This window comes from Coturnix japonica, chromosome 2, assembly GCF_054131305.1.
Source record: "Coturnix japonica strain WE chromosome 2, WE-NBRP24, whole genome shotgun sequence".
Taxonomy (NCBI): domain Eukaryota; kingdom Metazoa; phylum Chordata; class Aves; order Galliformes; family Phasianidae; genus Coturnix; species Coturnix japonica.
This window is the reverse complement of record NC_140664.1, coordinates 125325741-125339628: the sequence shown is the minus strand read 5'-3', so window position 1 is coordinate 125339628 and position 13888 is coordinate 125325741. Positions and strand designations below refer to the sequence as shown.

The 13888-nt window shown below is 33.6% G+C and overlaps 1 protein-coding gene across 2 annotated transcripts in view; it reads left to right on the top strand.

Moving 5' to 3' along the window:
- Positions 1-13888, top strand: part of ODAD2 (outer dynein arm docking complex subunit 2) — a 70213-nt gene that overhangs the window by 814 nt on the left and 55511 nt on the right. For both annotated transcript variants that reach the window (XM_032443056.2, XM_015853222.3), the window contains exons 2-10: positions 43-294; positions 1312-1469; positions 2658-2853; positions 3405-3511; positions 3962-4098; positions 5023-5139; positions 8828-9045; positions 9955-10071; positions 10276-10420. In XM_032443056.2, coding sequence (XP_032298947.2) covers positions 71-294; positions 1312-1469; positions 2658-2853; positions 3405-3511; positions 3962-4098; positions 5023-5139; positions 8828-9045; positions 9955-10071; positions 10276-10420 — 1419 coding nt within the window. In that variant the 5' untranslated portion in view covers positions 43-70. The remainder of the gene's footprint in view (positions 1-42; positions 295-1311; positions 1470-2657; positions 2854-3404; positions 3512-3961; positions 4099-5022; positions 5140-8827; positions 9046-9954; positions 10072-10275; positions 10421-13888) is intronic.

Sequence of the window (13888 nt, the reverse complement as noted above, 5' to 3'; positions counted from 1 at the left end):
TCGAGAGCTCAGTTTAGACATTCTCTGTGTTTGTTTGATAAGGTGTCCACCTGTGAGACAAGCCAAGACCATGGGAGCGGCATTGACAAGAGCAGCACAATGGACTGCTGCTGGTTCTGGAACTGGCACGCTTGAAATCACTCCTTTGAATGAATCTCTTTTAAATCAGATTGTTAAGTTTACAGAGGATTTCAGCACTAGACACCCTCAGGAAGCAGCATTTGTCTTCAAGGATCCCCTAGAGTGGAAAACGCAGTTGGACCACTCAGCGTTTGGAGAGGGTTATGAGATAAAGTAAGTCTGAACTGTAGCATGTTTTAAAATGTAGGAGGTGAACAACAAAGTGAAACTGTACCAATTCATTGTAAAGCTTTAGTGTATTTCAGGTGCTAAAGAGGGTGAGCTTCTTTACTGCTGTATATAGAAATTTTTACCTTTAAAATGTGGTTGTGTTTGTTTGATCATTTGTTTGCTTGCTTGTAGAGTTTGTGATCATTCTGTGTTGGTTGTGATGCAGACCACTCTAGTCAGCAGCTTGTACAAATTGCTAAGTCTGTTCTTATGACTTCTGACAAGGTGCCTATCTGATTAACATTGTGATTCCCAAAAATGTTAGAAGTGTAGGTTTTAATGCTGCTTTTGATGTGGATTAACAAGCACAATCTTGAATTTCAGCTTCTTTGGGAACTGTAGTTTCCAAGTTCTTTGTGAGCAGGCAGTTTTAATATACAGTTTCAGTCTTAATCAGCATAGCAGTTATACTGCTATGACTTACTTGTCGAATGCCGTAAGAATTCTTCTAGAATTCAAAAACTAGTGTTGAAAAATTAATAATCCAGAGGTATACGCCAGTTTTTCAATCTAATGAAATGGTAAAAATACAGCCAGATAAGACCCTTCTCTATGCTACTTGAATCTTTCTTGTGATCAGTATTTATGCCTGTATATTTTTTGGAGTTTTGAAAAGGAGACAGGAAGTAGCAAGCTTTGTTATAAAATACAGTAACCTAAGCCTAAAGAAGAGACTTCAGAGAGATTCTGATTGATGCTGTCTGAAAAGATCTCAGTCCTGTAAGGCAATTTTGTCACAAATTCAGCCTTTCAAAATTCTATTTAAAGGTGTTACCAGGGTTAAGCAAACGAGTTACAGGTGTGATCTGCAGTGAATAAATTGGTTTACCCTGGAAGCGTACTGAAATACATTCTAAAGAAATTGTAATGATTTATCATGTGGAGCTTGAATAACATTCAAGATTCATCTTTTAAAATTTGCTGTTCCTACTTTAAAGATATCATTTACTTCTTTTCCAGTGAAGCAACTGTTCAGTCTGAAGCCAAAGATGAAAACGGACAACCCTTACTTCTCCTCACTGCCTCAAATCTCAAAGTTCGCAATTTTGACCAGCTGTCCCATTTGCTACAAATTATTACAGATAAAAAGTTAAAGGAAGCACAGGCATGCCTTGAAGGTTTCCTTTCTTCTTTTTTATTTCTTTTTTTTTCTCCAGCCTTTCCTCTCTCTCAAAAAATATCTCTTTTCCTTGGATTTGTGTTTATGAAATGTGAAGAAAGAAATGCATGCCTTCATTTTAGGTATATGAAAAGGTGTTGATTCAAGAATGTGATCGAAAGTGCTGATCCAGGGCTTAATGAAGCTTCTGTTCTTTTAATTCACAGTAATCAGTAAGAGTGAAACATGAAATAAAACTAAACAGCTAATTTGCATATTCAAAATAATGTATACTGAATAATACACAATCTATTCCAATGGACAGTTGATTTACATTTCAGAAGAAGAATGTATCATTAGAGACTAATAGTTTAATGCCCTTTTAAAATGTTACATCCTGTAAGGACTTTCAAGGAAAACCTCATGTGCTTAAGACATTCTTACCCACATAGGCTTCATGTTGAACATTTCCAGGTTCTTCTCACAAAAACTGTTAAAAATACAGGCACAGTTACTTTTATTATGTCATATTCTAGTACTAGTGTTTCCAACTGACAAGATCCCTATGCTAAACTGGATATCCCTCTCTCACTGGAAGTAGAAGAGTTCAGAAGTATTTCTCAATAGAAATTGGATCTGCAATATGAAACTGTAAATGCACCAAATCAAACTAAAGATGCATCTGACCCGGGGTCCTGTCGCTGACAGTGATCAACCATGAATAATGGAGACAAATAATATGGGCAGAGTATTATGCTGATACATTCACAGCTGCATGGGACTTCAAGAAGAGGGCAAATCGTTTTTGTAAAACCCATCGACATGCAGTTATGTCACCGTTCACCAAAAAAAAAAAGGACAGCTGGCACAGCTGAGGAAGTAATGGAGCCATTGGGAATGCTACTAGAAAACTTTAAGTACTTTCTTTAACACTAAACCTTGTTTCCCAAATGATCTGCTTTCAGTGAGTTAAGCCCATTGATTTCCTGTTTTGATGATCAACTGGACAGATGTACAGGAAAACAGACTTTTGATAAAAGGGAGTATTTAATTATCACCTCTTGATTTAATAATTTTTTTAAAAAACAGTTTTGTAAAATAAAACATAAAATTATTCAGCAGTTGAGATAAAAAGTGTCAGTCTTGCTAACTAACTAATCTTTTTAATGTAGTACTCCATTATATATATTCTATTTCGTGTTTACAGCTAACAGAGATCCTATCATTAAAATTCTTGGCCCTGAATATGGGACTGTTGAAGGAGAAGATACATCCATGTTGCGTTTACTTGAAAAAATGAAAAACGATGACGATCCTCAAACAGAGATGAAAATGAAAATCGCTATTCTTCTCCATCAGCTGGATATGCAACTCCTTAACAGTTCTTTAAAACAAATTTCACAGTAAGTACACTTCAAATGCAGCCTAAATATGTCAGCTCATGCATTTTTTTTTCATTTTATTGTTAAATTAGATTGTTTTCAACCCACAACATGTGTTTTTCATGTAATATATTTACTGAGATAACTTTCACTGTCTGCTAAGGTACTGAAAAATTCTTTTCCCTAAAGGTTTTGCTTTAAGTGTGGGTATGTGAGTGTGTGCCTACAAGTGTTTAGGTTTTTTATTGCATATGTTTTGCATTTCATAGCAAATTGAAGTAATTTGAACAAATAACAAAGTAACAGTTAAACATTTTAAGGAACTGATTATTTCTTCATGAAAACACAATGAGTCTGTTTCATAGTTACAAGAACTTCTTAGCTGTGAATTAAATGTCTTTGAACTAACAGATAAAACAAAGAAAATCAGTGGTAAGTGACCCATCCCCAGATCTCAGTTGCTACTACTAAAACTCAGTGTAAAAGAAAAAAATCCTATTGTATTCCATTTTAGTATCTCAATGCACATCCTTTCGATGAATAGATTTGAGACTGTTTTCTATTAATTGCAGAGACGTAAGACTAAATCCAGCTGCTGTGAATAATGAAGTGAATCTTCTCAAGAGTTTCTCTGGGGAAGGAGAGGATACAGTACTGGAATCACTGGAATATACATCAGGTCCAAATTTTATCATATCTAATATTTACACATACACTTATTAAAGTACTTGTCTGTTATGTGGAAAGAGTTAAAATAATTTCATTAATAAATTTATTTATTTTTTTCCACTTTAAAGATTGGAAGTAAAAGAAAATGTATTTTCAGATATGGAATGTGCTACTTTAGCCTTTGCTTAGAGAAATATCTCATCATATGTCTTCATTTGAAGTAGAGGTAATAAACTGAGTCCTTGAACATGAAACATGCTAGGCATAGTCACAGCTCTTTGTTGGGTTAGGCCATGGTGCACAGACTTTTATATGACTGATTCCCAACAGAGTGTGAATATTTAAGTGTAGCATATTGTTCTGGGAGCTTGATTTGCATGTGTATTTTATTAATCTCCTGGCATAACTATGGAAATATAATTCTAAATTGGATAAAATCCCTAATGCTTTTTGGTTACAGATTACATATTCTCTAATGGATGCAGAGCTCCTCCTTGGAGACAAGTGCACGGGGAAATTTGTTACTTAATCATCAAACCACATGACACAGATCCTTTGTGTATCACTTGCAGCACAGCAGGAGTGTTTTTAAATGGAGTAAGTGCTAATAAGGAATACCACGGAGTAACACATATTTGTATGTGCTATAGTAAACAGTCCATTCTGGTTGAGGTAACGGTATTTAAGCTGTAAGACCTGAACAGTTAGTTTACTTATAGTGATGGAGAAGAAATAGTAATGCTAGTAGTAGGAAGGAATAATATACTAATTTTCCCATACATTTAGAGTGCTTTTTCTTTAAGTTTTTGATAGCAGAGCTTGTTTAGTCTTTGCATGTGCCTGGAATTCTTCACAGTACTCCTATCAAAAGGTCTATGGACTAGGTACATCTCTAGGTCCTCGTTGCTCCTGATCTAGGCTATGATGTTACTGTATGGCTAATATTGATGATGCTTTATATTGGCAGTTATATGAATAGCTTGCTTTTGTATTCTTATAAGATATAAGCAGTTCTTTCTCTTTCAGTGGAACTGTTCTAGAAATTCTTTATCTCTTTTTATCTGTTTTTCATTCCAGTTAGCTCTTTGCAGATAGATTTTGTGTAGTCCTTCATGCAGTTTAATCAATGACCAATATTTTGAAGAGAAAATGATGTCCATCAAGTATAACTTTACAAACTGTTTTTCTTAAGAGTTAAAAAAATAGCTCACATTCAGTTTTTTGTTTGTTTGTCTGTTTGTTTTGCTATGAGTCCTAAATCCCTTTCAGTTGAACAGTGTGTAGTACAATGAACTTTAACTTGCAGAACTGCATATAACACCTTAATTATCTGTTGGGAACCATAGAAGTGATCCATAAATCTTCACTGCCTGTTACTGAAGTCTGATGAACTATGTGAAGTGTGAAGCTTCTGCACCTAATTCTTTACGGTGTATGACCTGTGTACTCTTTGGCAGTGTTTTATGATACAGATTAAATTTAGCAATACTACTAATAACTTAAATTTATTCTTTCTTGAAGGGTGAAACTAAGGATAAAGGTGAAATTGACTATGAAAGAAAAAGTGATATGTATAAAGATATAGTCACATTTTTAAGAGAAAGATCACCTAAATTTGTGGAAAATATGGCTAAGCAGGTATGTATATACTGATTCTAGGTGTATTTCTAATTTGTACAAATGTGCATTGATAAAAATTACATTATAGACCTGAATGTTAAATCTTTGATTAAATGCAGAATTTTGAAGTCTGAGATGCCTATGTTATTTTAGTTTGTGCTTTCTCATATCTCAATTAAATACATTCTTTTTTGTGAATAATTAAGTCATGGTGTAAAATGGCGTTATTCTCTCTCACGGGAGGAGTAAGTTTCATCCTTACTCTAATCATGCCTTGAATTCAGACTCCCTGTTATTCTAACCAGCTTACAGTCCTGATAATTGTAATGCAACTCTAAGTGCAATAGCTGCCAGCTTACATTCAGGTAGTTGTGAGCTTAGGAAGTACTGACATCACAGACTTTTATTTTATGGCATGTCTAAACCTTTTGTAAGATCAGTTTGAGTTTCAGAGTGAGTTAGCTCCAATGTAGTGAAGTGGAAGATACAAATCTTAATAAGCAATAATTATTGATATGTAGTCTTGAATAAAACATATGTATGTGTTCCAGGCTTCTGAAAGGTACAATTATTCATAGTTTTGTTTATTTGAAAATAACAATTCTATCATAAAACCATGAATTTTGTACTTAAAAGGAAGTCTTAGTGTCTGTTTAAAAGGCATGGAGTTGCCTGGGACTCTCTTACTTGTGGAGAAAGCTTGTACTTCTTGTGTACAACTACACAGCCTGTTCCTTTGTAGCATGGCTTCACTGAAACCTCACAAACGCATCTTCCCTCTGGAATCAGCCTGAATGCAGCATAAACCTCCATTGGAAGCTAGTGTATCTGCAAGCCTTATGCAACTGATACTGCTTCAGCTGGTCATAATCATAGCATATTTTAGCACGACCCAGCCCAATCACAAAAGAAACAAATAAAAAGAAATAAAGAGAAGAAAAAATCTCGCAGGTAAATAGGAAGCACAACATGAGCAATGATAGAACAATTACCTCAAACAAGGCACTTGATCTGTAGTATTAGTACTTAATGTTAATAAAATTGCTTACATTTTAGAGTTGTGGATGTGGGTTTTTTGTTTTCTTTGCTTGAAAGTGGATACTACTCTATTTCATTTGTAGTCCTATCATAGAGTATCATGAAGGTTGATCCAGCATGTGAGGTCAGCTTCTAATTTTGCATAAAAAATTCTACTTGTCTTCTGGTGTTATTCCTTATGGAGCACTGGAAATGTCAGAGTAGGAAAATATTATATCGTTACAGAAAAGGTCAACTTTTTATGGCAATATTTTCCCATGATCAAAACCACTTGAATTTTTATCTTCATTTTTTTTGTAGACCAATTGTTTTTTTACAAGAACTACCTGATTTAAATTTCAGAGCTAAGAGTTATGTGTCCAGCTTACAAAGTTGTTGTTTCAGTCATTCAAAAATGTATTTGACATTTATTTGAAGCTCTAAATTAGAGCAAGGAGCATCATGTTTTGTTTGTTAAAACAGAATCAGATGTGCCACTATAATTTTTGTTGTTCCATCGTTCCTGCTATAAAAAACAAAACAAAACAACAACAACAACAACAAAACACAAAAAACCCACATTTTTTTCAGACTCCTATTGTGCTTATAACAGATTAATAGCTTTGTGGTAAAATTCCCTACAGGCTAAAACCTGTCAAAATTTTATTATGGTCATTGGTATGCAATTTTAATTATTTTGAGGAAGAATACATTAACAGAGAAATTTTCAGATGCATAGGTATCAGTTTGGGGAGGTTTAGGACTGATACTGATGTTTTTTTAGACAAGAAAATGTGACAGGTCTGAAAGAACAGTGCATCTTAAATTGTACACATAGGTACAGTAGCTTACAGTAATGGTAATGTAATTAAATTTCCAAGTTGTTTTGTTCAAAAGGGCGGTGAGTGCAAAAGTTCTAAAGTGGATTTTACTTATCCTGTATGAAAATATGTCTTTAATTTTATATCAACATATTGGCTTACATTTCATAAATGGGCCAGGATATAAATGTTTTAGATAGTTACTGTTTCAATGTGTTTTCAAAGTGATTTGGCTTCATGTAATGGCCATGAAATGTAGAATAAGGGGATATTTTACTGTTTTTCACAATTCTAATTTCAAATGGCAACAGTGATGCTAATATTCTGTAGCTGTGTTTAAAAGTTAAATGTTTAAATGTTAAATAAGACTAAACAAATATATTTTTTTTTATATTCCTTTAGTTGTCATATAAATCATTGATTCTGTATTCCCTGATACTGTAAAGAAGTTTACACTGAAGAGTGTCAGCTATGCCACTTTGATAGTCCTGGAATATCGTATCCAGTTGCCTTGCTGATGAGCTATTTTAGTACACTCTGCATTCTAAAATTAGAATATAAATAAGTTATTTCTGTAGAGCAGCACTACATCTGTGTTTAAAGGAAAATCATCTCTGTTCTAGAACTATAAAAGGGACAGAAAAACTTTTTTCAAGATTGCCTGTATAAAATAAAGTACAACTGGAAATAGTTTTGATTTGTTTTCTGAGAAGAGTGTTTCAAAAAGCTCGTTTTGTACACATATATTGCAGAACCAATTACCTTGTATAATATCTTCTTAGCCTTGTTTGTTAACGTTTACAAGTCTGTGTTAGTATGCACTGCTGTAGGAAATATACTTTCAAAACTATGTTTAACTGGTCTAGCTCCAGCACCAGTTCCCTGATGATCATGTTAACTTGTCTTGTTTAGATTATTTTTTTAGAATGAGAGAATTAACAAGAGTTAATTTACGATTAGACAGTTGAGTTAGCAAGCCAGAAACAGCCGATTCTCATCAGAGGCTAATCGAAGACAGACCATACTGTGACAGTCTCCTTAAAACTGCCTTGAATCAGATACAAAAAAGAATGTCTTTGCCTATCTGGTAGTGACAGCTGCAATAATAATAAGTAGCGATCATATGTTCTCTTTCCTGTAAAAATTGAATATGTTCCAATATAAAATAGCAGTTGACAAGAGTCTTTGCTGTTCTGGATATTTTTGATCAGCCATGGTACCAGACATTGACAGCTGAAGGAGTGGTAGGTGCCACTCAGCTCTGTTTTGGCATGTGACTTGTTCACCATTGTCTTTTGAGAGACAGAAAATGAAAAAAAAATTGAAATGGAAAGCATTTACATTAATTCTAATCTATATCAAATTAAATTACTTGGAAACAAAGAGTAACAGTTTGTTACAGCCTATTTTCAGTTATTTTCAGTTTTATGGTTTTTTTGTTTTTTTGTTTTTTTTTAATGGAATGTTTTTGTAAATGCTTTATGCAATGAAATATTTTTTAATATAAATAGTCCATAAAGAGTAGGATGACCAAATCTTTGGGCACTAAGTTCTATAAAAGTGTTTGTATTGCAAATTATTTAACATGCTAGGAGTTGAAATGCACTCAATATCCAAGTCTATTCAAGAAATTCCAAATCCAATTATTTCATTTATTTCAAAACCTTTAGTATGCATACAGTTACTTTCCAGATTAATCAAACATTTTATTCTCTTAAAGATAATCTCTTTTAATGCCTATAATTTAATTCTACACTTAGTAAATACATTTTTAAGCCCTTCACCTCAAATTTTGCTGGTAAGTTATTGTTGTAATGTCCATTGTTCATTTGGAAGTATGACTGACAAACCATGTCTCCTTTTGTAAGGAATTTGCATTTTTTAAAGAACCAACAGATGAGACAAATGATCAGCTTGTAGAAGCAGTTGCTATGGTCACTGACCAATCCCCAAACCTTGATGATTACACAGAAAAGAATGAACATGAGAAAAAGAAAAGTTCTGCTGAAAAAAGCAGATCAACTGACAAGAAGATATTAGAACCATCTATGAAGTGGAAGAATATTGGGCATTCTTCTGCCCACAAGTAAGTAGTTATCTTTATAATTGAATTTTCCGTAGCTCTCCCTAACTTGCGCTAGCAATTAGAGTTCATACTATTTTAGTATGACCAACCCAGGCAAAAAAGTGCATTTCATTTTCACTACATTGTAAGTTAGGAACCTAAAAAGCACCAGAAGTTTTGCTCAGTTGGGCCTTGGGCCTCTTCTTGGAATACAAGGAAAGGAGGTTACATAATATTGAGCCCATAGTTGAAACAGTGGAACAGTTCAATATCAAGAACAGCTAAACAGACTAGGACTCCTCTACCTGGAGAAAAGATGCCTGGAGGAAAACAAGGGATTTGAAAACATAAGTAATGACTGAAGAAGATGTCTGTTCTAATACAAAAACATCAAGTGAAGCGAGTCTCAGTGAGATTGAAAGTTCAGAACAAAGGGACCTATTTTTTTCCCAAAAAACACATCTAAGCTCTAAAGATATTTTACTTTTATTATTATTATTATTTGCCACAGAATGCTAAACTTGAGATAAAAAAAGCAAACAGAGAAATTCATGGGAAAAAAAATAATCCAAAGCTGTTTATGTGAGGACACTTAAGATTTCCCTGAACAATAATTTTATGAGGAATATTCTGGAAAAAAAATATTCCTCTGTTGTTCTCACACTATTACCTAGAAAGCTGCTATTGGTCATGGTTGCAGATGTTATCCGAGGACAGGTGGATGGTGGTCAGGCTGCATATACTTCTTTCATTTTGTATTACATACATGTTAGGGTAATATAAATTTTATAATATTCCACCGTTTTTATAAATTAAAATCAGTCATTTACGATACAGCATGTTTTCTTTTTAACAAAATATATTGTGCAGGTTCATAAACTTATATGTACTGATATAATATGTATTCAAACATTTTTTCTTACATTTTAGTGACAAAGCTGCAAGAGAAAAAGAACAACGAAAAAGGGATACTGTGTCTGGGAAAAAAAAAAAGAAAGTCTCTATTATTTCTTCTGAATCTGTCAAAATAGAGTCAGCTTTGAAATGGTATGGCTCACTTGTCTTTTCTTCAACATTTTAATTAATATTTCCTGTATTTACAGTATTTGTCACCATGGTTAGTGTTTGGTAGTGATAATTACATGTTTCCAATGCTATTATGAGGCAGGATTGTTATATCTATTTAAAATATGCTTGTTCATAATACTTTATAGCTAACTAAAGTGTGTGATGTTCTTCATTCATTTTTAGTAAAACATCAGAAATGTTTGAAGAAGTTAGTGAAAGTTCCTCAGAGACTGATGAAGATGAAGAACAGCCTGTACATCACCAGGAAGGAAGCACTGATTTGCCATCAGAATACTGGGGAATTCAGAAACTTGCAAAATATTTAAGGGTAAGTTAAGAGATTGAAAAAAATAATAAAAAATGCCACTTTCTGTTTTTCTTTTCAGCATCTGAGTACACCATATCAGCTTCTCATTCTTTGTATTTTTTGTATCTTTTATTTATTTTATTTTATTTTATTTTGTTTTATTTTTATTTTTATTTTATTTTATTTTTATTTTACAGTAGCCCTGCCATGTCACATGTTTAAATGTTTAAAGACTTGAGCTGTTTGCTTTCCTATCACCCACCCTTATTCTCTTGCATTTTTATCTGCTGTTTTTGGCTTATGTAGACCCTTAGATCAAGCCATCTGTTCAGTGTTATTTAAAACTTAAGATGGTATAATTTCTTTATTAATTATTAGGTTTCTATTTTGCTTTTTGAAACTTTCCAAGGTATTTCTTTATGTGGATAATAACTTTCAGGAGTTTTTATTATAACTGAATACTTGCCTAAAGTCTTTCATCAACTATGATTAACGCATGACTGAAGTAGTTATAACATGGTCTTGTGTCTGGATAGTTGCTGTTAGTGAGCAAGAAAATATATGATAAACAGAGCCTCTAAAACAAAAAAGACTTTTTATGCAGAGTTGTTGAAAATCTTTTGGAGTCTACAAGTAAAGATTCTTAGACTTCTGTGTATGTCTGAAAACAAAACAAAACAAATCCCTTCAACTCTTCTGGAAAATTCTAAAACTAGTCATATTTTTCCCTCAGGAAAAATCCTTCACAAGTTTGTACAGGAATTTGAGTAATGCAAGTTACTAATAAAGCTGCTGGTTGGTCTATTTTTTTATTTTTTTTTTTAGTACAGCTACAGAATGTATGCATCTGACAGACAAAAATGATTGTATGATTGTACTGTTGTATTTGTACGTACAACAAAATTACTAATGAGGAGTAAGCACAGATTGGTCTTCTTCCAGTCCTTTCAGCATTGGAGAAAAGTACTTTCATGCACTCTCAGTGTTTTTTCTCATTTCATGTCTGTGGGACTTGTGCTATTATACATAACAAGAGGCATGGAAACGGATGGATAATACAAGTCTCTAAATTCTTTATGCTTCATCCTTCCTAGAATTAACCTCTATATTCTTGTCATTTTAGCTACGCTAAAGTAAGTCTGCGCAATTTTAATCCTGCATAACATCCAGCAAGTAACTTGTTCAGCTATCCCTAACGCTGAACCCACTCACTACACATACAGCTTCTATGATGCAGTTTGTTGTTGTTGTTTGTTTGTTTGTTTTTTAATTTGCATGTTATTTCAGTCCAAGATGTGGTTTTAAAATCTCTCAGCCGACTGATAGCTTGCTTCTGTTTTATGGACCACCTCTTTGTACCTTTCTGAGAACAGAGAGAAATAACCATGTGACTTTTTAGTAATAACCTCAGATTGATCCCCCCTGTAGAGAATACTTGAAATTCGTTACTGTTGATGGACTCCCAGAAATCTTTTCATTGGCATATCTATGAACCTCCCTCTTTACATAAATGGGTCCCGATGTTGTAGTTCACAAATCCTTCTCCTCTTTAGATCCTTCATATAGATGTGTTTGGATTTTAGCACTGGACGTGATTCAGTACTGAAGCTTATTTACACTTGCTGGAAATCATTTTGAGTGAAGTATGAGAAGGGCAGATAGGAAAATAAATTTTGTCATGCTTTTCCATTTTAGAAATAAGTGTATTTTATTCTAGATGTCAACAAGCAAAATTACTTAATGGCTTAGAACTAGAATTAGAATGGATATCATGTAGTGAGTACCTGGTAAGATGTATTTTTAATACAGAATTCCATCATATGGAAAGACTTTGTTTTCAGGATTCAATGTATACTTGTTCATGTTTTAATGTGCACCAAGTCTTCCAATAGCTATTTAAACTAGTTATAAATTAAACAAAGTACTTGAAGATATACTTAAAATAGTTCTCTGTCAATTTTTAGCTATGTAAAGCAAGAAATCCCTAGTGTCAGATAAAGCCGAAAAGGGATGCCTCTGTGCCATACCACAGACAGTGGTTGAAATGCTTTATTGATGGAGTGCTACTTTAGCCTGCACATGGAATTAATTTTAATTCAAGTATAAATACTGCACTTCTGGCCAGACTTGGAAGATTTTTTGGCATTCTTGTTGTTCTTGTAGGCAAGTGTTCATGACACATGCAACATAAGAGAAAATAAATTTATGACTGCAATATTTGAGTATCTACAAACATATTTATATAGAAGCATAAATTTTGGACGGCTTGTGTTGTGAAAAACTGAATACATTGTTTGCACGTTTTAAAAATCAAATCAAATAAATAATAGATGTTAGAAAATACAGTCATTCTTGATGCAACAATTTTTGGATATCTGCTGTAGTAAACACAGTTTATAGTTCAGCAATACACTATAACATTAATTTACAAACACAAAAGTTCCATAAAACCTGAAAAATACCTGGTTTTTATGGCTCTGTTAGATTACCATCTTAAAAAGACAGTTGCATCCTGTATAAAGCAAACGCTGGGTCATGTGAATTGTATTTGCAGACAATGACAAGGACAAAAATTCTAATACAGGGGAATTTCCCTTCTGACTTTTTGCCCTTCTCTGTGAAAGAGCAACCATGTTGGAATTGCTCCACTGGGAAGCAGCTGCTTCTGTGGTCTGGCTTCTCGTCCTACCTTCAAGCTTCCCAGAGCTGTGAAACAGAAGATAGAGCATGTGTCTTGTTGCCATGTCTCCCCATTGGCTTTAGAATGGGTAATAAAGGGAAATCAGTGAGCTTGGTGACAGCACTGTGTTAGGAATCTTTTGGGACTAGACTGGGTATATCTGGAATGAAGAATTGTTAATATTTCAACCAAGTGAATACTACTGTTACATCTTAGTTCTGATTTTACATTATCTGTAAAAATAATGTTTCTGCCTTATTAGATTTCTGGAGGAAGGCCTACATTTTAAGTGTGAAAGAAAAATAATAATAAAAATGAAGGAATAGAGTGAAGGGGCCATATTTTGCACCAACTTTTTTTGCTAGAAATGGGGATCAAGGGGTACCAGTGCTTTATCTTCTTTTCAACAGAGCTGAGGCTGTTCACTGGGAAAAAAAAAACAACAAACCAAACTAAAGCAAAAACTGATCTATCAAAAAAATAAAATAAAATAAAATAAAATTCACCTAAAGATTCATCTAAAAGTCCTGTTTTTTTCTCCTAGGAAATAGACTGAAGAAATGAATATCAAAGAAATCTAAGCTATGGGGCAAGTTCTTATAATGCAGGTGTTGAAGTGAGTACTGGTTGGGATAGAGCTGCAGCCTATTATCCCTCTTTGCAGTGTGAGCAGAGCTAAGATGGAAGACTGTCATGTATCTAGTAGAAGAATTTATTTTTGTTTCTTAGGGAACTCAAACTTATCAGTTACAAAAATGGAGCTTGCAAGAAGGCACAATGGTTCCTTGGCTGAGAATTTTGTACATGGG